Source organism: Anabrus simplex, chromosome 11 (genome assembly GCF_040414725.1).
Source record: "Anabrus simplex isolate iqAnaSimp1 chromosome 11, ASM4041472v1, whole genome shotgun sequence".
Taxonomy (NCBI): Eukaryota; Metazoa; Arthropoda; class Insecta; order Orthoptera; family Tettigoniidae; genus Anabrus; species Anabrus simplex.
The window spans coordinates 12229403-12255264 of NC_090275.1; the positions used below are offsets into that span (position 1 = coordinate 12229403).

At 39.7% G+C, this 25862-nt stretch overlaps 1 protein-coding gene across 1 annotated transcript in view; it reads right to left on the reverse strand.

The window, feature by feature from the left end:
* The window catches only part of LOC136883422 (serine-rich adhesin for platelets), a 156009-nt gene that overhangs the window by 105048 nt on the left and 25099 nt on the right, over nt 1-25862 (reverse strand). Inside the window, exons 2-4 of the mRNA XM_067155692.2 lie at nt 20491-21225; nt 14159-14267; nt 6067-6278 (exon numbers count right to left, since the gene is read on the reverse strand). Of these exons, the coding sequence (XP_067011793.2) occupies nt 6067-6278; nt 14159-14267; nt 20491-21225 (1056 nt within the window). The remainder of the gene's footprint in view (nt 1-6066; nt 6279-14158; nt 14268-20490; nt 21226-25862) is intronic.

Here is a 25862-nt window from a genome sequence, read left to right on the forward strand (position 1 = left end):
TCTGTGCTAACTTGCCTCATATTATCTTGAAAGGAATATGAAGGTTATATTTTTTTTTTTGAGTTTCACTTTTAAGGCTTTCTGCCCCTTCTATAGTATTTTGTTTTATATGTAAGCATTTTTGTGAAACCTGCCCCGAACCGTTAAACTGCCATCCTGTCCTTGCCACGGCCATTACCACGCTCCCGTCTCCTGCTCCACTCTACACAGTGGCTTAATTAATGCCATGGATATCTGCACGCCGCTAGCCCCTCAACCTCTCCACAAGCCTGTGCCCTCAAAAAGATGATGGTCCAACAAATTCTGCCGCCTAGTTTTAATGTTTCAGTGCCCCCGCAGCCGCGCGGCGCAGTGCCGCGACTGGGATAGAGGAAGGGCCCCCTCGACCCCAGCGAGGACGACATGTGCACGGCGAGCCGGAGCTCTCCTCCCGGCCAAGGCTGATGTGCGGCGCACGACCTGCTACTTGCCCGCAGCCTGTATATGTTCACCGCGGGCGCGGCGTGCTTCAACACCACTGCTCCCCTCATAGTGCGGGCGAGCGGTATCTCAGGGTACTTGTGGGGTCCGAGCGGCCGCCTTTGGACGCAAGCTGCAACGGCCGGTCTGGCCATCCAACGTAATCAACATCAACTACATGGACAGTTACTATCAGCAATTACTATACCTGAGATTTCAACAACAATATCTGGTGGACTTAGAAAATTTTTCCTCAACTTTAAAACTAAAGTTTTCCTTCTGAATTCAACTTCTACAAACATAAAGACTTTACTTCGCCTGTCACAACAAAAATTTTGAAACTGAATCAAACCACATTAAGAAAATCCTATAAATACTTCTGCAATTAATCTCCATATCAACATCAAAACTTGGACCTTGTTTCCAAACAAATTGCCAGTGTCACCCCTGGAGGAACTTTTGGGGGGGGGGGGGGGGAGGTCTGTACCGTGCGGTACACCTCCACGCCGCTAATTTAAAATGTGCGCCAGTTGAAACTCCTCTGCTGGAGGAAGTCTGAACTTTATCTACGGTATTAATTTTCTACTTTCTCAGAAGATGTCACTACCTGGAAATTTTGGAGTTTTTGAACTGTGTCATTTTCGACGTATTTTTGTTTTGCTTGTAGCAAGAGGTGTGAACTTTCTCTTCTAGAGGACACTACTGAAGATCAACAATAGTGCACCCTAGTGCGGAGTGAAAGAACTGTTTTTTTGGAGAAAATTTAATTTCAAAAGTTTGTTCTTTGCTAAATTTCTTTCAGTCATTGTTTAAGTTGGCAATATTAACCCTTTCTTTCCCCTTGTTTTGAATTTAGCCAATCCCGAATTTCTTAAATTAATTTTCCACCAATGATGTGTTTCTTCTTCATCTTGTGTAGGGGTTTTCTTTAACCACCAATAAAAGATTGTGGGCGGGTGTTTTCCTTCCTAAAACGCCTCGAACTTTCCGCGAGAGTATATAAACTGCTGATTTTAGGGTCTCTGCGCCACTTCTGTTCCATCTTTCAGTGTGTAAAGTACATAGCAGGGGGCGAGAAGCGCCTCTTTCATCGGCAGCGGTCAACAACAAGGTAATGGCCGATTAATAACTTCTTTCTTTGCTAGCTCAGCAGTTTAACTCTCGGGGCGGGTCCGAAGTTTTTCCATAATGTAACCTTCCTTAAAATGTATCTATTCTATCTTTAAACTGCATATCGGGATAGAGAGTGCTTAACCCTCTCGAGCTCCCAATCATAATGTTTTGAGGTGAACTTATTTTTCTCAACCTATTCTTCGTTAACGTAAAGCAAATTGTTCTTTTAAGTCACCTCTGTAGTATGGGATTAGCCCTTGCATTAGTGGCCTAGAGCCAGATTAGGTTTTAAAAACAAATGCATTATGAGTGCAGATCGCCTCCTCTCTAATTGTTATTTTAGAGGTCATGTAATTAACCTTCTTCTCATTTAATAGACCTCAGTAGGTTGGGTATTTTACCCCTGTGTATATGTCCTTGGAGGACAGCTTGAAGGTGGAATTAGGTGTGGCCTTTGACAGGCCTGAATTTTGTGAGCAAGTTGCTATTTTCTCTATGGAATATTGTACAAGTGTTTCCTTGACGACTGCTTTCTATTGTAGAAATAATTTATATATTTTCTCTTGAGTTATTTGTTTGTTTTAATCTTGTCAATCTTATGTTAATTTTAAGGACACTTCCTCTAAAGCATTACTTTGTCAATTTTATACATTTTTCATCTAAACAGTGTTATGTGGCTGAAGATGTTGATAATATACGAAACATGTACCACTTTTGACCATTAAAAATTGCCTTAAGCAATCATTGTATCGACTAGGTGGAAAATAAATACTTAATTGTGAATCTATTGAAGTGCGATATGGACCATGAAGCTGATTTTATGTAACAGCTGCGTGGTTACGGGAAAACACCATAAATTCCTGAACTTCACCTTCAAGGAGCAAGCCGTTAGCCTCAGGAATGTTTAGTTTTGCTTGCCAGTTGGAAGCGAGATTGCTGAATAACACAGCAAACCTATTTATGCTTGTATTTCGCATTCCATTCAGAAATTAGACATTTATTTTGTGTTTAGTGGTACAGTGAAGTGTAGTGAATATTTGTCACGTGATACTCTAGCTATATCTGGATTAGAAACAATCATATAATCAGGTGAAATTGACTAACATGGTGCATATTTGTCTTGTGATAGCCTAGTTATGGATATAGAAGAGGTTGCAAAATTCTTTTTTATTTTTTATTATTTTACACCCACATTGGAGCACTTTAATCAATCAATCTATATACATTTAAGTCTTAAGAGTATTAACTACAAATTTCGCTTATGTTTCTTCTTCTGTTCCCAGAACTTCTTCATTCTTTCCGACCTGGCTGCCCATTCTTCATCAGTTATTGTGTACCGTTTGCATGTAAAGGTTTTTAGTTTAAGTCTCAAGTCTGTGTTTCTGAGGATCCTCTTCTCTTCTCGGTCTTCAATTTGTTGCATTGTCAAGCCTAACTCATCTAAATCATTTTGGACTTCTTTGAACCAATAATTCTTGGTTTTACTTTTCCAAAAGTAGTTGAAAAGATGTTTCACTACCCTTGTTTCTGGTAGTCTTGATATGTGGCAGAAAAATGCAACCGTCCCTCTTCGCATTATGTCTATTATTGACTCAGTTTACTGGTATACAACTTCAGTAGGTAATAATTGCCATTGTCCATCTACTTGGTGTTTTTTGTTTATGACTGTTCTAAGGATTCTTCTTTCTGTCTTTGTTAATGAAGATAAAATTAAAATGTGTCAGAAAGTGGACTGGTTTCGGCATCATAGAGCACATAAAGGTCGCGAATGCTGAACTTGCACTATGCAGTTTCGACTCAATACTCGAGTTGGTCGAGGTTTATTCAAAATGGCGACCGAATTCATTCCTCCTGGTCGCACACGGTCGAGTGTAACCTCCAGTTCATTGTCTAAGAATGTGACCAGAAAATAATGTTTAATAACCCACTGCTCTGAAATAAAAGGTTTCTATTAACATTTGTTTTAGAAATAATACTTCGATATTTTTATTGGCCCCCGTGCATATATTTTCATATTTGTTGTCCGCTGTTTTTCACAACTTTCAGTGTACTTGTTATTTTATAAGCCCCAGAGCGGGAAAGGTTTTCATATTTGTTCTCTCGTGTTTTTCATGCCTTTTAATACTTCCCTCTAATCTTTAGAAATGGTAGACATAGTTTTCACAGAAGCTGTGAACACACTATGTAAAATGCCCTCATGTCAGAAAAAATCGTATTTAGTGTTTCCACATCCCCGCTGGATAGTTTTCATTCGTATATTCAGTAGTAGGTTTTCTCACTTAACACGTTCATTTTTGCTGTCCCCTGCAGAAACGGCTTAACGAGGTTTTACTGTACTTTCCATTAGAAATCGATTATCGCATGTTTCCTTCTGCTTCAGCTGTAATTTTGGTGCAAATGCTTACCGCAGTCCTGTTATTTCCGCATTGTGAGTCTTTATAAAGTGAAAGTCACGCAAAGTATTTTTCACATTCAATGGTATTATAGTTACAGATTCTATATCGTTGCTTTCGTTGGCAGGAGCATGTTTTTACTTTAAGTTTCCATTAAATTACAGTCGACTGAGTAGTGCGGAAAGGAGGACGCAACATGAGCTGAGCTTCAAATGCTTGGATAGTGACACAGTAGAACAAGATGCCAAAAACGAAGCGTCTGTTAAAACTCGAGCACATGAATTTAAGACGAAGGATTTAAGAAAATGAAAGTAATGTTAATTAATTTCTGCAACTACTGTCCAGAGCATAAATGGAGAGACACAAGTATAAGACATGCAAAAAACAAAACGCAGAACCCAATTAGCTGCATCAAAAAGACAACTAACTTTGAAGGAGAAAGTGTAATGGATAAGGCAAAAACTGACAGAGATTTTATTGCAGAAGCAACAGAAGTATTACTTGCAGTGGGTGCACCTGTGGAAAAGCTCAATAACAGAAAACTTTGAGAGTGGACGAATAAATATGTTAAAAGAGGCAGAGATCTTCCTTCAGCTGGCTACGAGAAAAGTACATTCCATTACTGAAGGACAAGGAGGAAGATAAAATCAAAGAGCTTGTCAAGGATCAGTACAATGCTGTGTGGGCTGATCAAACAACTGACAAAATGAATTACTATGTGTTCAATATACTCTACCCTGAAACCGTCAGCTGAACCTACAGTAATATTGGTGGCTTCTGTGGTGCTAGACAACGCAAATGCTGCTTCAGAGACAATGTTGACACCTTACATAGGTACAGTTGTTGATTTCGACAAGGTGATTGAGCATTTAACACACCCAACACCCTAAAGCGTCTAGATAATGAAGGTCTCATGAATATACAATGTTCGACTCAGAGTAAATAACACTGGTTGTTTCCTCCATTGTGAATTAGATAAGCTGAACAATCTTGTATCTACAGTGACAGTAAGTTTCATAAATACAAGTGAAGACACATGTATTTATAGCTTTCTAGAAGGAAGTACAGGGATAAAAATTTAGAAAAAGTGAAGTTGTTCCCAATTCCATACGTAACAAGATGGAGGACGTGGTTTAAATCTGTTTTGGTATGTCAATGAATAATTTCACAATATCTTCGAGTTCTTTGAAGAATGGGAGAAGAAAACTCAGAAGAGTAGTTTCCAAAAAATATGGCTGCCAAGGAAGTAAAGATTGTTAAAGTACAAGCAATGTTAGTCTCCAATAGCTCTACAGAAATTATCATCATCATCATCATCATCATCATCATGAGAAATGATGGAGGTGATAAATTTCTTAGAAGGCTCTTCCTATCATACAATTCATCTGCTACTTTCCAAATTCAGTGACCTGCTTAAGAAGCTAGGTCTGCTGTCATCTGGAATTTATTCTGAAGAACCGTACTTGCAAAACTGTTCTGTATCTGCAAAATGAAGAAACTTCTTGCCAAGGATCCAACAGAATCTTTGCTTTTTCAAGTCTCAGAACATAACAAGATCGGGATAATTCTTCTCTTACTGCCGTTTCTGAAAGAACCGAGTAAGGCTGAATTCCTGGAAGGGTATTTCACTCTGAAGGCATCAGTGAAGGATCAGCAAGATGATCCAAACACACAGTAGTTGAATCTGATAGTGTTACTGTGTTCAATTAAGTGCTTTCTGTGTAGTATTAAAATTAATTTGGATCCCTTAATCCAATGCTGATGCTGAAGGATTGATCACTAAATACTCTAATTATGACCAACAGACGAGAAAGTCTTAAGCCAGAAAATGCTTAAACATTAACAATGGTAGCTTCTGTAAGAGCAGGCCAGGTGTCCATACTGTTTATTATATGAACATTTTGTGATTCTCCATTCCTATATTTCGAAAAGAAAAAAAAAAACAACACTCCATAAGGCAATATGGCTGGTACAGAACCAGAGAAAATGGTGTTTACACTTCAATAATACATGACATGCCATCATACTTTGAGAAGGTTATATGGAAGTTCTTGGACACCAGTCCATGGTTCTATAGAATAACCCTGCGCTAGGTTCTTACCCATGTCGCACATGCCCTCGGACACCAGCCCCTTCTCGCGGAGATAAGTCCTCTCTTCAGAATCAATAAATCTTCTCCTCAGATCTGGGTACTTCCTCTTGAACGACTTGACCCCAAGGTACTCGGAGATCTGTTCCTGGACCATGAGGAGCTCTCCATTCTTATCTGGGGGCCACTGGTACTCTGCTATTTGGTCCACAGTGAATTCCTTCCTGCACACAAGTTATTAACACAATGTACAATTATTCAAGCAATAAAAACAGCAAACACTGATCCAAACTTCAAGGGATCGTGTTTTAGGGAGGATCACATATAAAGATGTTCCTTCAAATATTAATGAAAGTGAAAATCATATGAAGAGAAAGTTAAATATCATATCAATACAATTATCATTTTGTCTATAAACTTCATACTTTGACTTTATCTTGTATTAGCTTTACAATATTTACAATTGGGTTCAGTTCAGTTTAAGTCTGTCTGAAGAATGTCTGGACACAATTTCTTGAAACTTGGTATTTTGGTTCAGGGATATCTGGAGATTGCACAGCGGTGAAGCAATACTACAAGGACCAAAACATGTTTAACATTAGCTGTATATAAGTTGTGTGAAACATCATTTCTGATCTTTTACATTTATGCACACACTTTTACAACAACAGCAACAACAATAATGGAGATGTTCACGAATGTTACATTTGTCACAAACTTCCAAATATCTCCAGAAATGCTTATTCCATCTAAAACGTGTACATAACAAAAGTTACAGAAACTCAATCATCATGGTAACAAGTTAAATGGCAAAGGTGATTGTTTTTATAAGGTACAGAACTACATGAGTAGGGGCTGCCTGGCCAAGGCGGTAAAGGCATGCTCAGTTCGCCTGGAAGGACGTGGGTTCGAATCCCCGTCAGGAAGTCGTAAAATTTAAGAAACGAGATTTCCACTTCCGGAGGTGCATATGGCCCTGAGATTCACTCAGCCTATACCAAGAATGAGTACCAGGTTAATTCCTGGGAGCACAGGCAGCCGGGCGTAGAGCTAACCACTCTACCCCATCACGTGCTGAGGTTAACAATGGTGGAAGCCTTTACCTTCCAGTCCTCCAAGGGCCTTCATGGCCTGTATGGAGGTGACAGCTTTGCTTTTACAGAACTACATGATGATCGGCCCATACGTGATCTACCATCATGGCGAAAAAGGAACCGTGAAGAGATTACTGTTAATAATAATTGATAGAAGCCAATGGTGATAAGGAATAAGGAAGTACCAAGGATGTGTAAAAAGATAATGTGCAAAACGTATTACAGACCCATATTGACCCGGGCGGCTGAGATCTGGACAATGACAAGTAGGGAAGAGAGTAGAATTCAAGCCAGCAATATGAAACAGTAAGAAGTATGATAGGAAAGGCAAGGAAAGACAGACTCAGAAACGAAGATGTGAAAAAGGAGGTCGGAATGGAAAACCTAAATGAGAGAATTGACAGAAGTAAACTACAATGGTCTGGATATGTAAAGTGGATGGAGGAGAAAATACCAAAACAAATTAAGTTCAAGGGATAAAGAGCACAAGGGAGACCACAAGAAGGTGGATCGATTTGATAAGGAGGAGTGCAAGAAGATAAAACCTGGACTGGGACAAAATGATGGAGAAGAGCCATAAATGCCCCGACTTGGCAGGAACAGGACAGGAAAAAAGAGGATGAGGATAATGATATCCAAGCTCGTGACAAACTCCACTGTGTGAGATGTCACCTCAGAGTATTAGTACACTGTGAAAAGAAAAGCAAGGCTGAGCCAGAAAGAAACTAAAAGACAACTTTAAACTGATATCTCCGCCAGTTGGCGCTTCGTTTAAGATTAAACATTTGTAACTTTTCATGTGGAAAGTAAAGAAGGTATCTATTTTCCATAATAAACATGTCCTTAACCGCAATACTGTAATATTATCACGAAATCCGTAAAAATTACGGAAAATCTGTAATGGTTGCCAGGTCTGCATTACAGGCGACCTGTGCGTCTATCAGTACAGCGCTCTACATAGGATGAAATCTAAATACTGAAGACGGCACACATGCACACCCACCAAGCCATCGGAATTAACCAATGAAGAGCCAGAATCAAACCTTTGAACAAAAGACCAGCATGCTAACCATTTCACTATGGAGCTGCACATTGTTCTGCTCTGAAGAAAGTGAAGTGTTTGAAGAACGGTCAAAAATGCTATGCTAGAGGCAAGAAATGAACATTTCTGACATATTCTTCTGTTCAAGGTTAACAGCTTGATCTAACTGCACAGGTATAAGAAATAAACTGACAAGAGGGCTCCACCTTTTCAATACATCAAGTAAATGATACCCTTGGGACTAGTTTCAGCCACTTACTGGCCATCTTTGGCCAAATAAAAATTAAACAGAGTATGTGATAACTAAAAGTATATAAACTAAAAACATTAAAATACATATAATAACAAGCACAAAGACTTATCTGGCCAACCTAAAAAAAAAAATCTCTTTTGATAAACGCTAAGCTGAAACACTATAATTCCATAGTTAAACCAGAGGCAATGTACGCTAGTGAAACTTTATTCAAATTAAATGTAAAAACTACAACAGACAAATTACAGAAAACTGATAGAAGAATTCTTAGAACAATTATCAATAAAATACACCAAGTTGATGGACAGTGGAGATTGTTGCCTAACAACATTGTCTATCGTGAATGTGAATCAATAATAAATACAATGCGTAAAAGAAGAATTTCCTTTTTCTGTAACATATCAAGATTACCAGACAACAGGATATTGAAACAACTATTTGATTATTTTTTGAAAAATAAAATCAATAATAATTGGTTCAAAGAAGATCAGGATGATCTGGAAGAATTGGGTATAACTCGGCAACAAATCAAAGACAGAAAATAGAAGAGGATTTTGAAGAACAAAAGCATAAGTCTCAAACTAAAAACAGTTGAACGGAAACAATATACTATATCGGACACACAAAGGGCTTCCAGGTCGGAGAGGATGAGAAAGTTCTGGGAGAAGAAAAAGAAGAAATTAACTCAAATGTATTGATTTAAGTGCTCCAATGTGGGCGTAAAATATGTAAATAAATAAATAACAAAAATTTTGGTTATGATCTTCTTGTCATATGTCTTTAAGTTTACTTAGGACCTCGGGCAAAGAAGTAAATCTCAAATGTCTGATGTAGAATGAAATTTATAGCTTATAACTAATTGCACAGGGGCGATGCTGTTGGGGGAGAGTACAGGTTGACTTTGACCAGAAAGACAATCCATGTTGAGAAAGTCCAACTCAACGAGTCGATTCACGATGACCCACGTCACTCAACCAGGGAATTAGGAAATGTAATGAAGAGCAACATTTTGAAATGTCGAGTGACAGTTGCACTCCATGGGAAAAGTTCAGAAGTGGGAGGAGAGAGCACCGTGTGATTTTAAGTTGCCTAAGATTGTTATGGACGACAAGAAATTGTGCCTTCAACCAAAAGGAATGGGTGAGCACTAAACACAAAACGGCAAGCCCAAGTCCAAGAGCTAGTGTCATGTTTAGCATCTGGTGGGACAAGGAAGGTAGAGTATTGTGTTCTGGGTGTTGCTCCCCAGAAGTGTAACTGTCTCTGCTAACATTAATTGTCAACAACCGAGAAAACTTGAACAGGACGATGTCAAGTGGTTTTACTGCAAGATAATGCGTGCTCACGTGCTGCTAATGTGACAAAATCATTTATCCAGGGCTTGGTTGGGGTTCTTCCACACACCCACATTCTCCTGATACTGTCCCCTGCACTTTTCCCCTCTTCCATTTGTTATCGAACAATATGCAAGGACGCTTTTGATATTTGGTAGCAAAGGCAAAGGTTTTGTAAAGGAATGTAAATTTGGAAACTGAACTGTATGCAGTGCACTTCGTGAAGAGGAGACACAGTGTAGTGCGGTAGAAGAAGTGAACAACATGTTGGATGGATTTGCTAAAGACAAACTGAAGCAAAGTTTAATAAAGAATCCAGACATTAAAAATCTAATAAAGTGTGCTGATTTACAGTTCAGGATAAAAATGTAATTTTCATTGCTGGTTTTAGTTGATATTGAGCAGTCATTTTCCTTTTGTAAAGAGGTTCTGTATTCAAAGTGCCAGAATGTGACTTTCAAATATATTGAAATGTTGAATGTGATCAAATACAACACTTTCCATATGTTGTGGTGGTAATTTTTGTTTTAAGAGGAAGTACAACTAGGTAAATGTAAGACTGTGAGTGCCAAGTCTATCCATGAATAGGCTGAAGTTTGTTTTCAATTAAAATAGTGTTCCTTTGAGGGAGTAACACAGTCCATTTCAAGTCCTGTTTTTACCTAAGATGTTCCCCATTTTTTGGTCCTTTTTTAAGAAAAATTTCCTATTAAATCCAGTCTCTAATGATGACATTCCTTGATTTAGAAAAGGCTTCCAACAGTGTACCCAAAGCAAAGGTATTGAAAGTAATGCAACAAAAAGGATTTGGAAAACAAATTACAGAATATGTACAAGCAAAGTACAGAAATTATCGCACCAGTGTCCAGACACCTGTGGGGAGTGCAAGAGTGGTTTTGGAATGAAATCAGACTACAAGAAGGAAGTGTGCTGTCACCACTTAGTTATGTGTGAAACTGTGACAGAGACAAAGGAAAAATATGGGGTCAGGGAGCCAAAGATAATGCTGTGTGTGGCGTGGGAAGCAAACAGAGGAAGAACAAGGGTATCTCGACATACTGAGCGAGACTGAAAATTATGGATGAAAGTCAGCATGGAAAAGGGTGGGAGATGGACAACAAAAATGGATGATGATGATGATGTGCCATCAAGCGCACTGGCGACTGAACACTTTTTAAATGCACAGCTGACAATTTTTCATGTAATGTTTGGACATAATGCTAGAACTTTAGGTAAAACTTCCGCTGACCCTTCGCAATAGATAGAGATCCAACAGGACAAATCTCGGACAATGTCACAGTGCGCCACACGAGGCTGCCAACTTAGGAACGTAAGTCCGGCTAGTAACAAGGCCAATGGTCCGGATATGTTAGGACCGACTAGTGACACGACCAGTGAGCTGGAGTGGTTGGGTCCAGTTAGTGGCAAGCAAAGGAGGCACAAAATGGTCAACATGCTTCTAGCACCCTCTGGAATACTGCTAAAATGTGACAAAAAGTAAGGTTACAAGTGCATACCATGACAATCAGAAACAGCATGGTTTTCTTATTTTCGAAGATGATGATGCTTGTTGTTTAAAGGGGCCTAACATCGAGGTCATCGGCCCCTAGTGGTACGAGATGAAATGACAACAAAAAATCAAAATCATCCACTGACAAAAATTTTTAAAAATCGTTTTGAAGAAGGAATGGATGGACATGAACAAAAAAAAACAAAAAAAAAACGAGCAAACAAAAAAGGAGTGGAACCAACTCAAAAAAAAAGATCATAGATAATTTATTACTGACCAAGGGACCACTCATGAAGCACAATCTTGAATCGAGGATGCTTGATGTCTAAAGGGGTCCAAAATCCAGGTCTAAGGCCCCTCAGAATGGTACATGACGCGAGTAAAGTAGAACCATGGTATTTGTCATGTTGGGGTACTAATCAAAAGTAGCGAAGACTCGCGGTGTTCCACACAAGATGGTACTACTCACAAGTATTGTACTTCGTATAGGTAACACAAACCTATGGTGTTTCTCACACAATGGCGCCACTCACAGCCAACGCAAACCGATGAAGTTCCTCACCTAGGTGTACTAACCACACATCCCGTGGTGTTCCTCACAAAGTGGGTACTAATCACAGGCAACGCAGACCCATGGTGTCGCTCATTTAGTGGTACAACTCACAGGCAAAGCCCAGACCCGCGGTGTTGCTCACATGGGTACGACGCGCGGGTACTGGAAACCCCGAGGCCAAGCTCATGACTGCTACTAATCACAAACCCATTTTGTACCGAATGTAGTGGTACAACTCGCAAGTACAGGTAACCCATGGTGTTCCCCGCGTGATGGTAGGAATCGAAAGTAGTTTCATGGTTCTAATTCAATCATCCCTTGGTCGCCCCTTTTAGTCGCCTCTCACGACAGGCAGGGGATACCGTGGGTGTATTATTCGTCTGCGTCCCCCACCCACAGGGGGTAAAGAGAGAGAGAGAGAAAAGAAGAAGAAAGAAGGGATCCATCACTTCGAAAGATGAAGTAACGGACGAAGAAAGGCAAGGGCCACGAAGGGCGTGAAATGAAAGACTCCCTAGGCCTAGAATGCTCTAACACTGTCGGGGTCGGAAAAGAACAAGAGTTGACGAAGGGAGGTCGGACAGGATAGATGAAAGTGAGGAGCCTGGCACAAGTAAGTGGAAGCAATGCCAAGACTTAGCTAAGGGCCCCGTGGTCGCCAATCCACACTCCCTAGTTGAGAGTACCTTGGGCCCCTGTTAGTCGCCTCTTACGACAGGCAGGGGATACAGCGGGTGTATTCTATATGTGCATCCCTCACCCGCAGGGGGTTTTCCTATTTTCAACGAAGGTGGCAGTCTTGTGAGCACATACGATTCAAGCTCTATCAGAGGTAATACAAAACTTGTCTTCATCATAGCTGATCCAAGCTGGCCAATAGCAACACAAGGAATGGTTACAAATCTCACACTTACAATCTCCGTTTTTAATCTTCTATATAAGTAAGTGAGGGGCAGCCTGGTGAATCCCCGGCAAGGATAAAGGATGGATCTCTCCTCTGCACAACTTCAGGCATTGTTTCATATCATTTTTATATACTTTTTCACCCGCAAAGTGGCAATGGAAGTTTTACCAAACTTCAAAAGCTACAGTTCACAGATTTATTATTATTATTATTATTATTATTATTATTATTATTATTATTATTATTATTATTATTATTATTATTATTATTATTATTATTATTATTATATTTGCCTTTATTTGTAGTGGCGAAGTTAGGACTTATGGTCCCCTCTTACACTTAACCACACTTCATTAACATTGTACATCTGAGAGCAATATTCATAATATTATCTTAAAACTACCATTACAAACTAGAAACAAAATATGAAACAAAATAACATAAACACTATAAATATTCTTAGTCATGTCTTAAACTATCGTTACAAATTAAAAGTTGATTGACACTATCAGCGTAGTCTCTGCAGCGATAACATCGAAGAGAGGACTGCTTAGTATTTTCTTCAGTAGAGGAATGTCAACAGATTATTCACGACTTCTATAAAATATGCCATTTTGCTGGTGTATTAAGTGCAACAGATAGTACACTCACAAGAATCTAATTACTTGGAGGCAACAGAGCAACAGAGCTGAAATATGCTGCAATTGGAAACGACAATGTAGCTCCCATATCTGAGCATGGTTTGAAGTAAGGAAAATCAGAAACAAATCCTAAACAATGTGGAACGGATGATGGAGAAGAATGGTTTTCACTTTTCAGCTAAGGAATGTGATTCAAAAGTTGAGACAACCTGTTAAGGGTGATTCCATGTGCCATGTTTTACAGCTATATTCAGTCAAAGAAAATTGCAAAAAACAAACAAACTTGGTTCTGCCATTGCCTTCAAGATTCGCACTGTTCATAACTCTCATGAGGATCAGCACTGTGTCAGCTACCATTTATCAGGAAAAGTATGAAGAAACGTAAGAATCTTAACATGCTGTTAAGTTTCAAATATGGTATTAACTAACAACTTGTTAGTGTTGATGAAACCTGGTCTGAATCTACATGATGGCAAAAAACTTACTTATGGTGGCTTCAGGTTTTACTTTTTGGAACCTTTCCCTATTGTGTCTATGAAGGGTGTCGTTTACTTTACCGGCAGCGCTAACGATACCAATACAGATTCGAAACCCGGAAACATATTTGAACCAAGGGAAAGTTAAACAAAGATTGGCTTACAATCAGGCATATAAGGCAGAAAAAGATAATCTCGCTGATCTGAGAAGACTAGAAACAGTCATCACTGATTTTATGTCTTAACAGAGATCGCCACAATCACCGTAATCACATTTCAGAGGGTAGTGCTACTCACATTTCTGCATCACCAACTTCCATCCTGCCAGTCTTCTTCTTGACACTCTCTGTTGTAGCGGTGCTGATTGCACTACCTTGGGACTCCTCTCCTGGACCATCGCCACCAACTGCAATGACAGTAAACCTCGAGATTGCCAATTGCACAAGAGAAGTTTAAAGAGGTGAAACAGCTAGGCTTTGACTTTCCATGGTACTCTAAAATAAAACTGAAGTCATTTATGCAATAAACAAACAGTCCTTTTGTACGAAGAGGTAGAGATTATCTTTTGTTCGTGTTGTTTCCTCTTATTATTATTATTCCCTCTTGCTCCATCGACTTCTTTTCCTGTTTCTAACTCTCTATAACTGACTTGATTTTTTCCCTTCCATTACGCATATTCTCAAAAGCTGCTGTATGGACCTGTTCGTTCTTCATCCGGCAACCTGAAAGCCAATATAAATGGTCCGTTATTTGACACTGGTATTCTATTATTGGTATTATAAATTTACTCATTTGGGACAAATATTTCAGATTCCCTATGGGAATCAACATCTATATCATCTGATGGCCAAGCAGGCATCAATTTTTGGAAAAGAGACAAAGTCTCTCATAGTGCATTGGCACTGCCGGTGGCTCCAAGTAGCCTCTACGCAGTGGCCTCCACGGTATGCACTAGCCAGCGTCTTGGTAGGTGTGCTAGGTACCAACTGATGAGCCCAACCTAGCACATGAGGGTAAAACGCTGGCAACCAGGAATGAGCTGGAAAATTTATAATGTCCAATAACGGACCATTTATATTGGTATTATAAATTTACTCATTCGGGACAAAAATTTCAGATTCCCTATGGGAATCAACATCTATATAACCTGAAGCCGCCGAAAATATCATTATTTTCCCTGACTGACAGGTTCTCTTGAACACTTCAGCTTGCTCTTAAACAACAGTTCTTCTGCTGCTGAAGACTTCCTCCAACATGTGCCACAACACCCTCCACAACCTTGGATGGCAGTCCCACTTACTTTTCAGGAATTTAGAAAGGCTCTTAATAATCTAAAACCAAAAAAGACTCTCAGACCTGAAAACATACCCCTTCAGCTCATCCAAACTGGAGGCTTACCTCTGAAAACCATGCATTTCTGTCCAATCCTTCTAATAAGGGAATGTTGCAAGATCCCTGCTAACATGAAGAACTCCACCACTGTCACCATCTTTTAAAAAGTCGATCGAAGCATCTGTGGTAATTACCATGGCATATCCCTACTCTCCATAGCTGGTAAAATATTTGCTAGAATTCTGCTGAACTGTCTCCAGATAGTCTCTGAGAAGGTACTTCCCGATTCTCAATGCGGGTTCCATCCCACAAGAGGCACTATTGATGCAATCTTCTGTGCATGACAACCTCCAGAGAAAGTGCAGAGAACAACAAAAGCCTTTAGTTTTTCTGTTCCATGATCTGGAAAAGGCCTTCGACACAGTGCCTAGAGAATCAATGTAGATGTTTTTAAGGCGATTCGGCTGCCCAAGACACTTTGTTGGATTGATACAGGCACTCCATGAAAATATTCTTGGATAAGTGTTGTACCACAAAAAAAAATTCAGAAGAATTTCCCAACAGTAATGGACGTAAGCAAGGCTGTGTACTTGCACGAACACTCTTTGCCCTGTATCTGGCAACCATGCTCTACGAGACATCAGGTTTGATGGAAGGCTATTTAATCAGGCTAGACTCTGATCAAAAAGACTTCCTAGTCTCACACATGTAACTGAACTACAATATGAAAATGACAACACTTTTCCAGCTCATTTACCTGACGAACTGCAAATGTCTGTTAACTGTTTCATTAGGGCATACGACCAATTTGGCCTAACCATCAATATTCCTAAAACAAAGTTACTCACACAGCCAGCTCCTGGAACTGCCTTTCCAGATTTCAGTATTTTTATCTCCAGTATGCCTCTAGAACAAGTAGATCATTTCCTCCATCTAGGAAGTATTCTCTCTAGTAACTGCTCAACAGAGAAGGATGTGGAGAACAGAATATGTACTGCCCATATAGTTTTCAGATGTCTTACACATCGGCTCTTCTCAAATAAAGATCTAAGAATATATACAAAATTGATGGTGTATTGAACAGTTGTCATCTCCACCCTGCTCTATGGATGTGAAACCTGTACACTAAATCACCGTGATGTGAAGAAACTATAACAGTTCAATCAACAGAAGCTCACATATATTATTAACATCAAATGGGATGACTACATTCTACTTCTAGAGATGGCAAGAATGAACAGTGTAGAGACACCAACTCAGATGGATCGGACATTCCCAGCGCATGAAACACGACAGACTTGCCAGGTGTGAAAGCGCATCTTCAGGGCTGCTAACAGCTGGGGTTTGAACCCACCATCTGCCGAATGCAAGCCGACAGCCATGAGACCCAAAGTGCATAGTCAACCCGCTCAGTACTCATGTAATCTTGTTCTGAAAATTATTGAAAATAAGAATTCACAAATGTAAGTCAAAGCAAGCAAAACCCTCAAACGTTGCTCATGATCACGCTTTGCTTTGTTTAGAAAGGAGGAGTATCATCGGGCAAACCCCATTACGTCATGTGTCAGCCCGTGCACTTTCCTAGTGTGAACGAGAATGTCGTCCATCGAAATGACTGGAGAAAATATTTCATTACAGTCCAGCTCCTTGACCAAATGGTTAGCATTCCATCCTCTGATCCAGGAGTCCTCGGTTCGATTCAGATACAACGGAAGTTTGTTGCATTCTTATGTTGGACATCCTGCAATCAGAACAACAATAGACAGTGGCACGGTGATGGAGCAATGAACATTTCATAGACGTTCTTAACTGTAACACAGGACAGTTTATTTTGTCACTTGGTTCTCTCTGTGTGTGACTGGCAACAAGCAACATCAATGGTACAATTGTCCTGATTTGCTTCAACACTCACGGCATTGATTTTTTATGGACTTATTATTTTCTTCCTGATTTTTAACCAAAGGTTTGCTCTGGACGACCAATAAAAGTTCTCCCCAACCTGGGAGGTCTGAGGGACTCCCACTAAACTAGACAAGACATGATAGAACTGTTGCAGAGTGAAAAAAAAAAAGAAATTTTTATAACCATATGTTTTGAAAATTGGCTGGGTTTTTTGTAATTTTTTGTTTGTTATTAGTGAAACAATGACTTTTACATTATCTTAAAATGTGAACACATTTGTAAAATACATTTCAATTGACAACTACTAATGTATTCTAACTAGGGGATGTTGGCAGTTTAAAACAATGGACCAGGCTAGTCTTTTTCATTCCAATACGCAGGATTGTGTTGTCACCTTTTTTGTTTATTATGGTCATGGACAAAATTGTAAAGGAAACAAAGGAAGCCCATGGAGATAACGAGTTGCTATTTGCAGATGATGTGATCTGGCGACAGAACAACAGAGAAGTGCAATAACAACTAGATGTCCTGAATGAAAAATTGAGAAGTATGGCATGAAAATCAGTACAGAAAAAAGCAAGACTATGGTGATGTCGAGAGTGGAAAGGCAACGAAAGGGCACTGTGAAAATTGGAAATCAGAGTCTGGAACTTGTGGACAGCTTCAAATAGCTAGGAAATGAATTAATGCAAAATGCTAGGATGGTCATGGAGTTTAACAAGAGGGTACAGCAGAGTAATGCAATCTAGCAAAATGTAAGAAAACTCGTTTGGAGCAAAGAAGTACCAAGGAAAAGTAAAGAGATAAATGTACAAAATGTACTACTGTATGTACCCATACTGACTTATGCAGCTGAGACTTGGACGTTGACTAGCAGGCAGGAGAGTAGAATTCAAGACAGTGAGATGTAATTCCGAAGAAATATGATAAGGAAAGACAAGGAAAGGCAGAGTGAGAACTGAAGATGTTAGGAAGGAAGCTGGGATAGGAAAGCTAGATTGAGAGAAGTGAAAAGAATAAATTAAGGTGGTTTGGGCATGTAAAGAGGATGGAGGAGAATAGAATTCCAAGACAGATGCTGGACGCAAAGTGCGACGGCAAGAGGAAGACCTAGAACAAGGTGGATTGAATCAGTGAAGAGCGGCATAAGAAGATGAAAGTTAGACTGGGACAAGATCGTGGAAGACGAATGGTGGAAGGAAAGAGGAAGATGGAGAAGTGCCATAAATACCCCGAACCGGCAAGGGGAAATGATGGTGATGCCGAGAAGAATTAGACAAAAAAATTATAGAATATGTGGAACGCAGACACGTGTGGGGAGGACTGAGTGGTTGTGTTGTCACCACGGTTATTCGTCATGGTTGTGAAGAAGACAATGGAAAATATGCTGTTTGCTGGCGATATTGTAGTGTGGGGAGTAAACAGAGAGAAAGTACTCGACATGTTGAGCGAGATTATTGAAAATTACCACAGAGAAGAGTAAGGCAATGGCACGTATTCGCCAATGTCAGTTGTTTTTTATGATATCTTAGATTTCCAAAACTCTGATAACGCTCATTTCTGTATTCACCATAGAATTTATTATTTTAGTTTACCAAAACTAAGTTTTCGTTTCAATCTGAATTTGAACCTTACATTTTTCATACTAACACATGGAAAACAAATGACTACGTGCTGCCGCCACTTTCAAAATACAAACAAGTTTTGATTTTATTCGGAGTTTGTAAATAATTTATCGTAAATTGTGTCCACTATTGACCAGAAATGAAGAAAGAAACCTAATATGACTTTTCAAGAGAATGAATTGGTATTGAATTTGGTGTCAGCATCGACATCGAGAAAAAGAAAACAAATTATATAGTCTATAGATTGCATACTTCACTAAAAAAGAAGGCAGTATTCCTCCAGTGAAAAGTGTCAACAAGGAAATGCATTCTACCAGTGTGTGAGAAACCTGGCGTGAAGAGTAAAGAGGTGACGCAGAAGATGTACTAATGACATACGCAGCGGAGATCTGGACACTGACAGAATGACAGGAGAATAAATCCAGGCCAGTGAGATGACATTTTTATGAAATATGATAGGAACGGAGAGAGAAAGAAATAAGAAAATCAGAGTGGAAAAGCTTTACAACAGAATGGAGAGGGATGAAGTTTGATGGTTTGGACATGTTAAGAAGATGGAAGAAAGAAGGATTCCAGAGTGAATGACGGAGATCCAGATAAAAGTAGGAAGGGCATGAGAGGGAGACCCAGGGGCTGAAAACAATCAAGAATAGAATAATTAGAAGAAACCTGGATTGAAACACAGGTGAGGAGGAACAATGGTGGTTGGACAGAGGAAGACGGAAAGGTACCATTAACATCTTCGTCTGAAGGGAAATGGATGACACAGTTCTTGTTTATTTTTAGAACTCGTATTGCACAACTGTTTGAAGCATCAGATTTGACATATACGTGTTTAAAGTACTTTGCATATACGTAAGAAAGGTAGAATTGGAAAAACAGAACAAAATATTAAGAAGAAAAAAAAACATTTGCAAGGTGTTAAATGCCTCTATGGCTTTAAAAGAAAAAAGTAAACAGATTTACGCGGCTTCATCTTGTGTTTGTATTCCTGTCAGAACTTTCAGTATTTTTAGAGGCTCTTGGGCCTTCTAAGCTGGGAAGAAGTTGTATTGGTCATACAGAGCAAACCTAGGGTAAAAAAACTGGAAAAAGGAAAGGCATTAAAAGATCAATGCTCCGACTGCTAAAGCAAATCAGGACCACTGTACCATTGTTTTCCCTTTATTTTAGGAGAAAAGGAAGCGAGTCACAAAAATCATGCTGACTAGTTTAATAGACAATATTTCTTGTAAAAGCATCAATTTTCCTCAATTACAATGAAGTTTCATAATTTAAATAATTCAATATGATTGTAAAAGATCCTACTACCATACTGAGTAAATCAAATCCTATTTTTGACAGAAGTGTTTTACAGATTTTCATAAAATCTGATTTTTCAAATTACTTCATTTTCCAGGATCTTTGCGTGGATGCAGGGAGCAGAACAGCTACACTTTTACTGCTTCATGAGTGGCTACAATCAGCTTTTTGTTTCTCTTGTAAAATTATATTCAGTAGACATAACATGACAACTGCGGTGCAGTACCTCACTACATCATAAGCATGTGAGGAAATTAATATTTCCAGCTGTTAATGAATCTGCTCGCATCAAAAACATGAAAGTCATACATGCAAAACAAATTTATTCCACCACTTGTGTGGCGATTTACAGCAGGGGATTTGAATCTGTTCTGGAAACATTTTTCCTCTCCTCCATCTGTTCCCACAATCGACACGTTGCCGATCCATGCATTAATGCTAGGAGAAAGTGTAAAGTGCTGTACTAACCTGCAGAAGGAAGCGTCCTGGCAGGAGTCTGAGAGCGGCTCCCACAATCGGCGCTCATGCGAGTCTCCTCCTCGAACACTTGCACAGTGCTCACGGGCAACCCCGACGTCGGTAGTTCCGGTTCACTACGAGACGGGGCAGAGAGGAACAGACCTGAAGAGTCTGGAGAGGAGTTGAGGAAGGACATGGCTGGCTTGGAGGTCGACACTGGAGATGTATCTGTAGACGTCACGGCCTGTGTCGTGATGGTGTTCGACTGGGCGATTGGCGATGTCGACGAAGTGAGAGCAGCATTCTTAGGTGAAGGGGTTGAGGGAGATACTGATGTTGGGAGGGAAAAGAATGCAGACGAAGCAGAAGTCGTCACAGGTGTGGATACGCCAGCTGACTCTGTTGAAGTACTCTCCGCTGTGGCAAGAACAGAGCTAAATGTAGATGAAGGCTTCACCCCAGCTGTTGGCGAAGTGATCATAGTGGTCGTGGTTACGATGGAATCAGTCGTGCTGGGAAGAGAGTTGTCGCATTTAGGTGTTGGGATACCGAAAACCGATATAGACGACAAGGATGCGCTAGGAGGCGGCGACGATGGCGGGGATGTAGACACTGTTGAATCCATAAGGGATGACATCCTTGGGACTTTGGGAGAAGATGCTGTAATGCCGGGAGAGACTTCTGAGAAAGCTCTGTCACCAGGCATTCTTTCTGGTGTATCCTCATCAGCCCTCCTCTTCATACCTGCGTACAGAATAATATTAGTTACAGTAATTATCATGCCTCCCTATAAACATTATACGGAAACTTTATAAAACGACAAGACAGTACGACACAAAACTAGAAATGAAGTAATATACGGAAAGAGTGGAACATGAAGAAGAATAAATAATAAGATAAACTGAATGACAAATCAAGTTGTATAAGGATAAGAACAAGAAAATTAAGACATAACAAAACTAACACAATGATAGGTCAGTGTCGTCAAGCTCGTCAGGGGCTGATGGGGAAATTTTTTTTTTTTTTTGCTAGTTGCTTTACGTCGCACCGACACAGATAGGTCTTATGGCGACAATGGGACAGGGAAGGGCTAGGAGTGGGAAGGAAGCGGCCGTGGCCTTAAGATACAGCCTCGGCATTTTCCTGGTCTGAAAATGGGAAACCACGGAAAACCATCTTCAGGGCTGCCGACATGGGGTTTGAACCCCGGATACTGGCCGCACTGCAGCTATCGAGCTCGGTGGGGAAAGATCCTCTCTCTGAAGATGTAACTTATCATTATATGTTCTTACTCATATCCCTGACTCCCTGCATAGGGTGAACTCCAACTTCACCGACAAACTTTCAAACATTACAAGTAATGAATCTCATTATTGTGACCGCATTGAGGCTTAGTATATTAAAAAGTTACAAAATAGTTTATTAATATCCACCTGTTCAATACAATACAATCCTTATAATTAGGATTGAACAGGTGGATATTAATAAACTATTTTGTAACTTTTTAATAAACTTTCGAAGGTTATTCAGAGAAAATTGACATAAGTGACCCACAGTCTCCGGTGGCTTGTTACGGAATTAAAAAGTAATTATGATTTATTCAGTTTGTTACCCCAATCAGCGCTACCGTCAACATCTCAGTGCAAGTCGGCCTGAGTGGCTCATTTGATTAGTCGGGCCTAAGTTTGTGGGTTCACATCTGGCTTACGTTGGTGGACTTTAAAGGTAAGAACTCTATGTCATTGGCTTTCCAGCACATTAAAGAACTCCTGCGGGACAAAATTCCCTACAACTTATTCCTCCTCAGTTGAAGCTATAGGTGACAGCAAGGAAGATCTTGACACACCTATATCCCCCGCTCCTCCACCTCCTCAGGTGCAAGAGCAAGGAAGAACGCATCATCAATATTACACCCGGCGCAAAACTGTGAAAGAATGACAGGAGTTACTATTCCAAAGGAAAGCAGGCTTAATAAGATTTGACAACTAGGAATTAGTTATATCTTCATCTACATTAATAATAAGAGCCGCACTGTGATATCAGGATTTCTTCATTTCGATAATTACTTATAAATTGTATAATTTTTAATTTATAAATTGATCTTTTTTCATGAATTATTAAGAAAAGAATATTTATTAGGACAATTTCTCTATGGAATATTGTACAAGTGTTTCCTTGACGACTGCTTTCTATTGTAGAAATAATTTATATATTTTCTCTTGAGTTATTTGTTTGTTTTAATCTTGTCAATCTTATGTTAATTTTAAGGACACTTCCTCTAAAGCATTACTTTGTCAATTTTATACATTTTTTATCTAAACAGTGTTATGTGGCTGAAGATGTTGATAATATACGAAACATGTACCACTTTTGACCATTAAAAATTGCCTTAAGCAATCATTGTATCGACTAGGTGGAAAATAAACACTTAATTGTGAATCCCAGCATCTGTCAAGAACCAGCATTTGGGATGGATGTAAAACAAAAAAAAAAGCATTATTATTATTATTATTATAATTTATTTTCAGTGCATTACAGATACAAAGCTAACTGAGGCAACAAACCATACACCACCAGAGACTACAGGTCAGTTATACCAATATACTCGGAAGGTATTGGTGCAAGTGTAATGCACTAGTATAACTTGGAAACAATTCTCTAAACCATGGGTAAATAAATAGGAAATATTGAACTTGGTTAGTAGGTCTTATTATTATTACGATTTGTGACGTGCGGCTAAGAAGTTGTTTACGCCTATTATTATTATTATTATTACTATTTACGTAGTTATGTACGGACATTATTTGGTATAAATCGTGGTCGTATTATTTGTGTGTTGTGTGATCTGTCTTGTGTAACAAATCATATGAGGTTATGTCAAGATACGTCTGCTGTATGTATATTAATATGACTATTTAATATAAGAACATATAATTAATAGTATGTAATTTATTATTACCTGTAAATGTGATGTATAAATCCCATGCATTATTGTGCAACACAGGGTAATATTCTAGAACAATGCACCTTTGTCACTCGAGTTTTACAGAATGTTCTACCCATTTGTACATAGGTTATTGGAGACTCAAAGAGATACGAGAAAGCATGTTGTGTCATATGTTTTTAGAAGCCTGGCCAGGCAAGGTATGTAAAGGACCATCTTGGGGGTTGAGTTGAGTTGTTAACAAAAGTCTTTAGTCAAATTCAGAGTGTAAACTCATGTTGTGATTTTGCTGTGTTGGTAGTTGGTTGATATGCTCTTGTGGCATCGTCTTCTTCTTCGAATCAGTTCAAGATGGTTTATTAATGTGTGTGTGTGTATTTGTAAATAAAACAGTGTACACAACTGATAGCATCTCGTGTGCGCATCTTTGTGAATACGATTGTATCCCAACCTCTGAATGTTTATTGGTGGAGTTGGAGTTCACTCTGTATATCACTTGATTTGTCACTTGTCTGTTCCTTAATGGAGTTATTCCAAAATACAAAGCAATACAATGAAACTCACATTCATTAACATACAAGAGTGATTCAAAACATTACTGACTACTTTGTCCAAAAACGCAAGAGGGAACACATGCCCAGAACTGCAGGACTGTGGGGCATCAAAGTTACATGGGGAAGGCTCTGCGGTCCACATTCTAACCAGAAACCTCCACCAACCCAACATTAAACTACAGAAGGGGTTCACCTACATCAGCGGTGCAGAGTTTGATTCACACTGTCAAATACTGTACAGTACGTTTAGGCTCTCTAAACAAGGAGGAGGTTGACAATTCAAACTTCTTTTGTAATTTAATGCACGGTCGGTGAAGGTTTCACGTCAACAGGTGGAATGCACACCCGTCCCCATATCTGAGGCATTGCCCAACTACGAAGCTCCACAGCACCCGACATTGAATCCCACAACATACTAAGCGCTGTTGGAATTGTTTTGAATCACCCTGAAATAATCAGTCTCGTTTGTAAATGAATTTTGAAATGATGATGATGATTGTTGTTGTTTAAAAGGGTCTAACAGCTACTATACGTCATCAGCCCCTAATGGTACGAGGTGCAACAAAATGAAAATTATAACTGCAAAATGTATCCACTGACTAGAATCTAAAACAAACGATGATGAAAAAATGATTGTGAAACAAAAACAAAACAATCAGTCGATCCAATTCACCAGGCCCTCACAATGGCACCACTCACAGCTAACACAAACCTATGGTGTTTCACACATAAGGGTACTACTCCAAGCAACATAGACCCATGGTGTTCCTCACTTAGCGAAACTAATCACGGGCCACGTATACTCATGGTGTTGTTCACATAGTGGTGCTAATCATAGACAATGTAGACCCACAGTGTATCAAACATTATGGTAACGGCCACACGCAACGCAAACCCGTGGTGTTCCACACAAGGGTACTACTCTAACGCATTGCAGACCCACAGTGTTCCTCACAGAGAGGTACTAATCACAAGCTACGTAGATCCATCGTGTTCCTTATATAGTGGTGCTACTCCTAGGTAATGCAGACCCATTCTAAACACAGTGGACCCAACACATTCGAGTACAGCGCTCGGCACTTATGCTAGACGCTAGTCTACGCAACTGAGTGCCCGCTCCCCCGCCACGGTGGAATGCACACAATGGTAATAATTACAGGTAAGGCACATATCCGTGGTGTGCCGCACATAATGGTACTGCTCCTAGGTAACGTAGCCCCATGGTGTTCCTGATCGTAAGTAATGTCAATCCATGGTGTTCCTCACGTAACGGTAATAATCACAAGGAGTCTCACGGTTCTAATTTCATATCCCTTAGTTGTCTCTTATGACAGGCGGGAGGTATTGTGGGTGTGTTCTTCATCTACGTCTCCCACCCACAGGGGGTAAATTTGAGATGAAACATGGTTCACCTGTATTGACGTGCTTGGAGATTGGCAGAGGGGTGTGAAACTAAAACAAGGCAGGCTCGCCACAACTTCCATGGCCTTCAACTCAGATGATGGCACAGGCGAGCTTGGCTACTCCTGCAATTTTTGTATTGTACCTCCAATGTTTAAGGTTCTGTGAATAGCCAAGGCAAGTGGCTGTCTTACCCTTGTCTTGGTCTGCACACCCTTCAGTTCACTATGGCAAGTGTCAGTGAAACATTCTAGATCACAAATGAGAGTGTGCATGCTGACTGTTCATAGCGACAGTGAGATTTAGCGCATCCCCAATACAAATGTGCGAGAGGCATCAGTCCAACATTGTTCTTGCATTCACCATAAGTTGTGAAATGCTTCAGAATTAGAAATACAATACAATATATCAAATAAATAATATTACATCAGTCTTGAGACTAGTTTCAGCCACTTATGGCCATCTTCAGCCACATAAAGGTT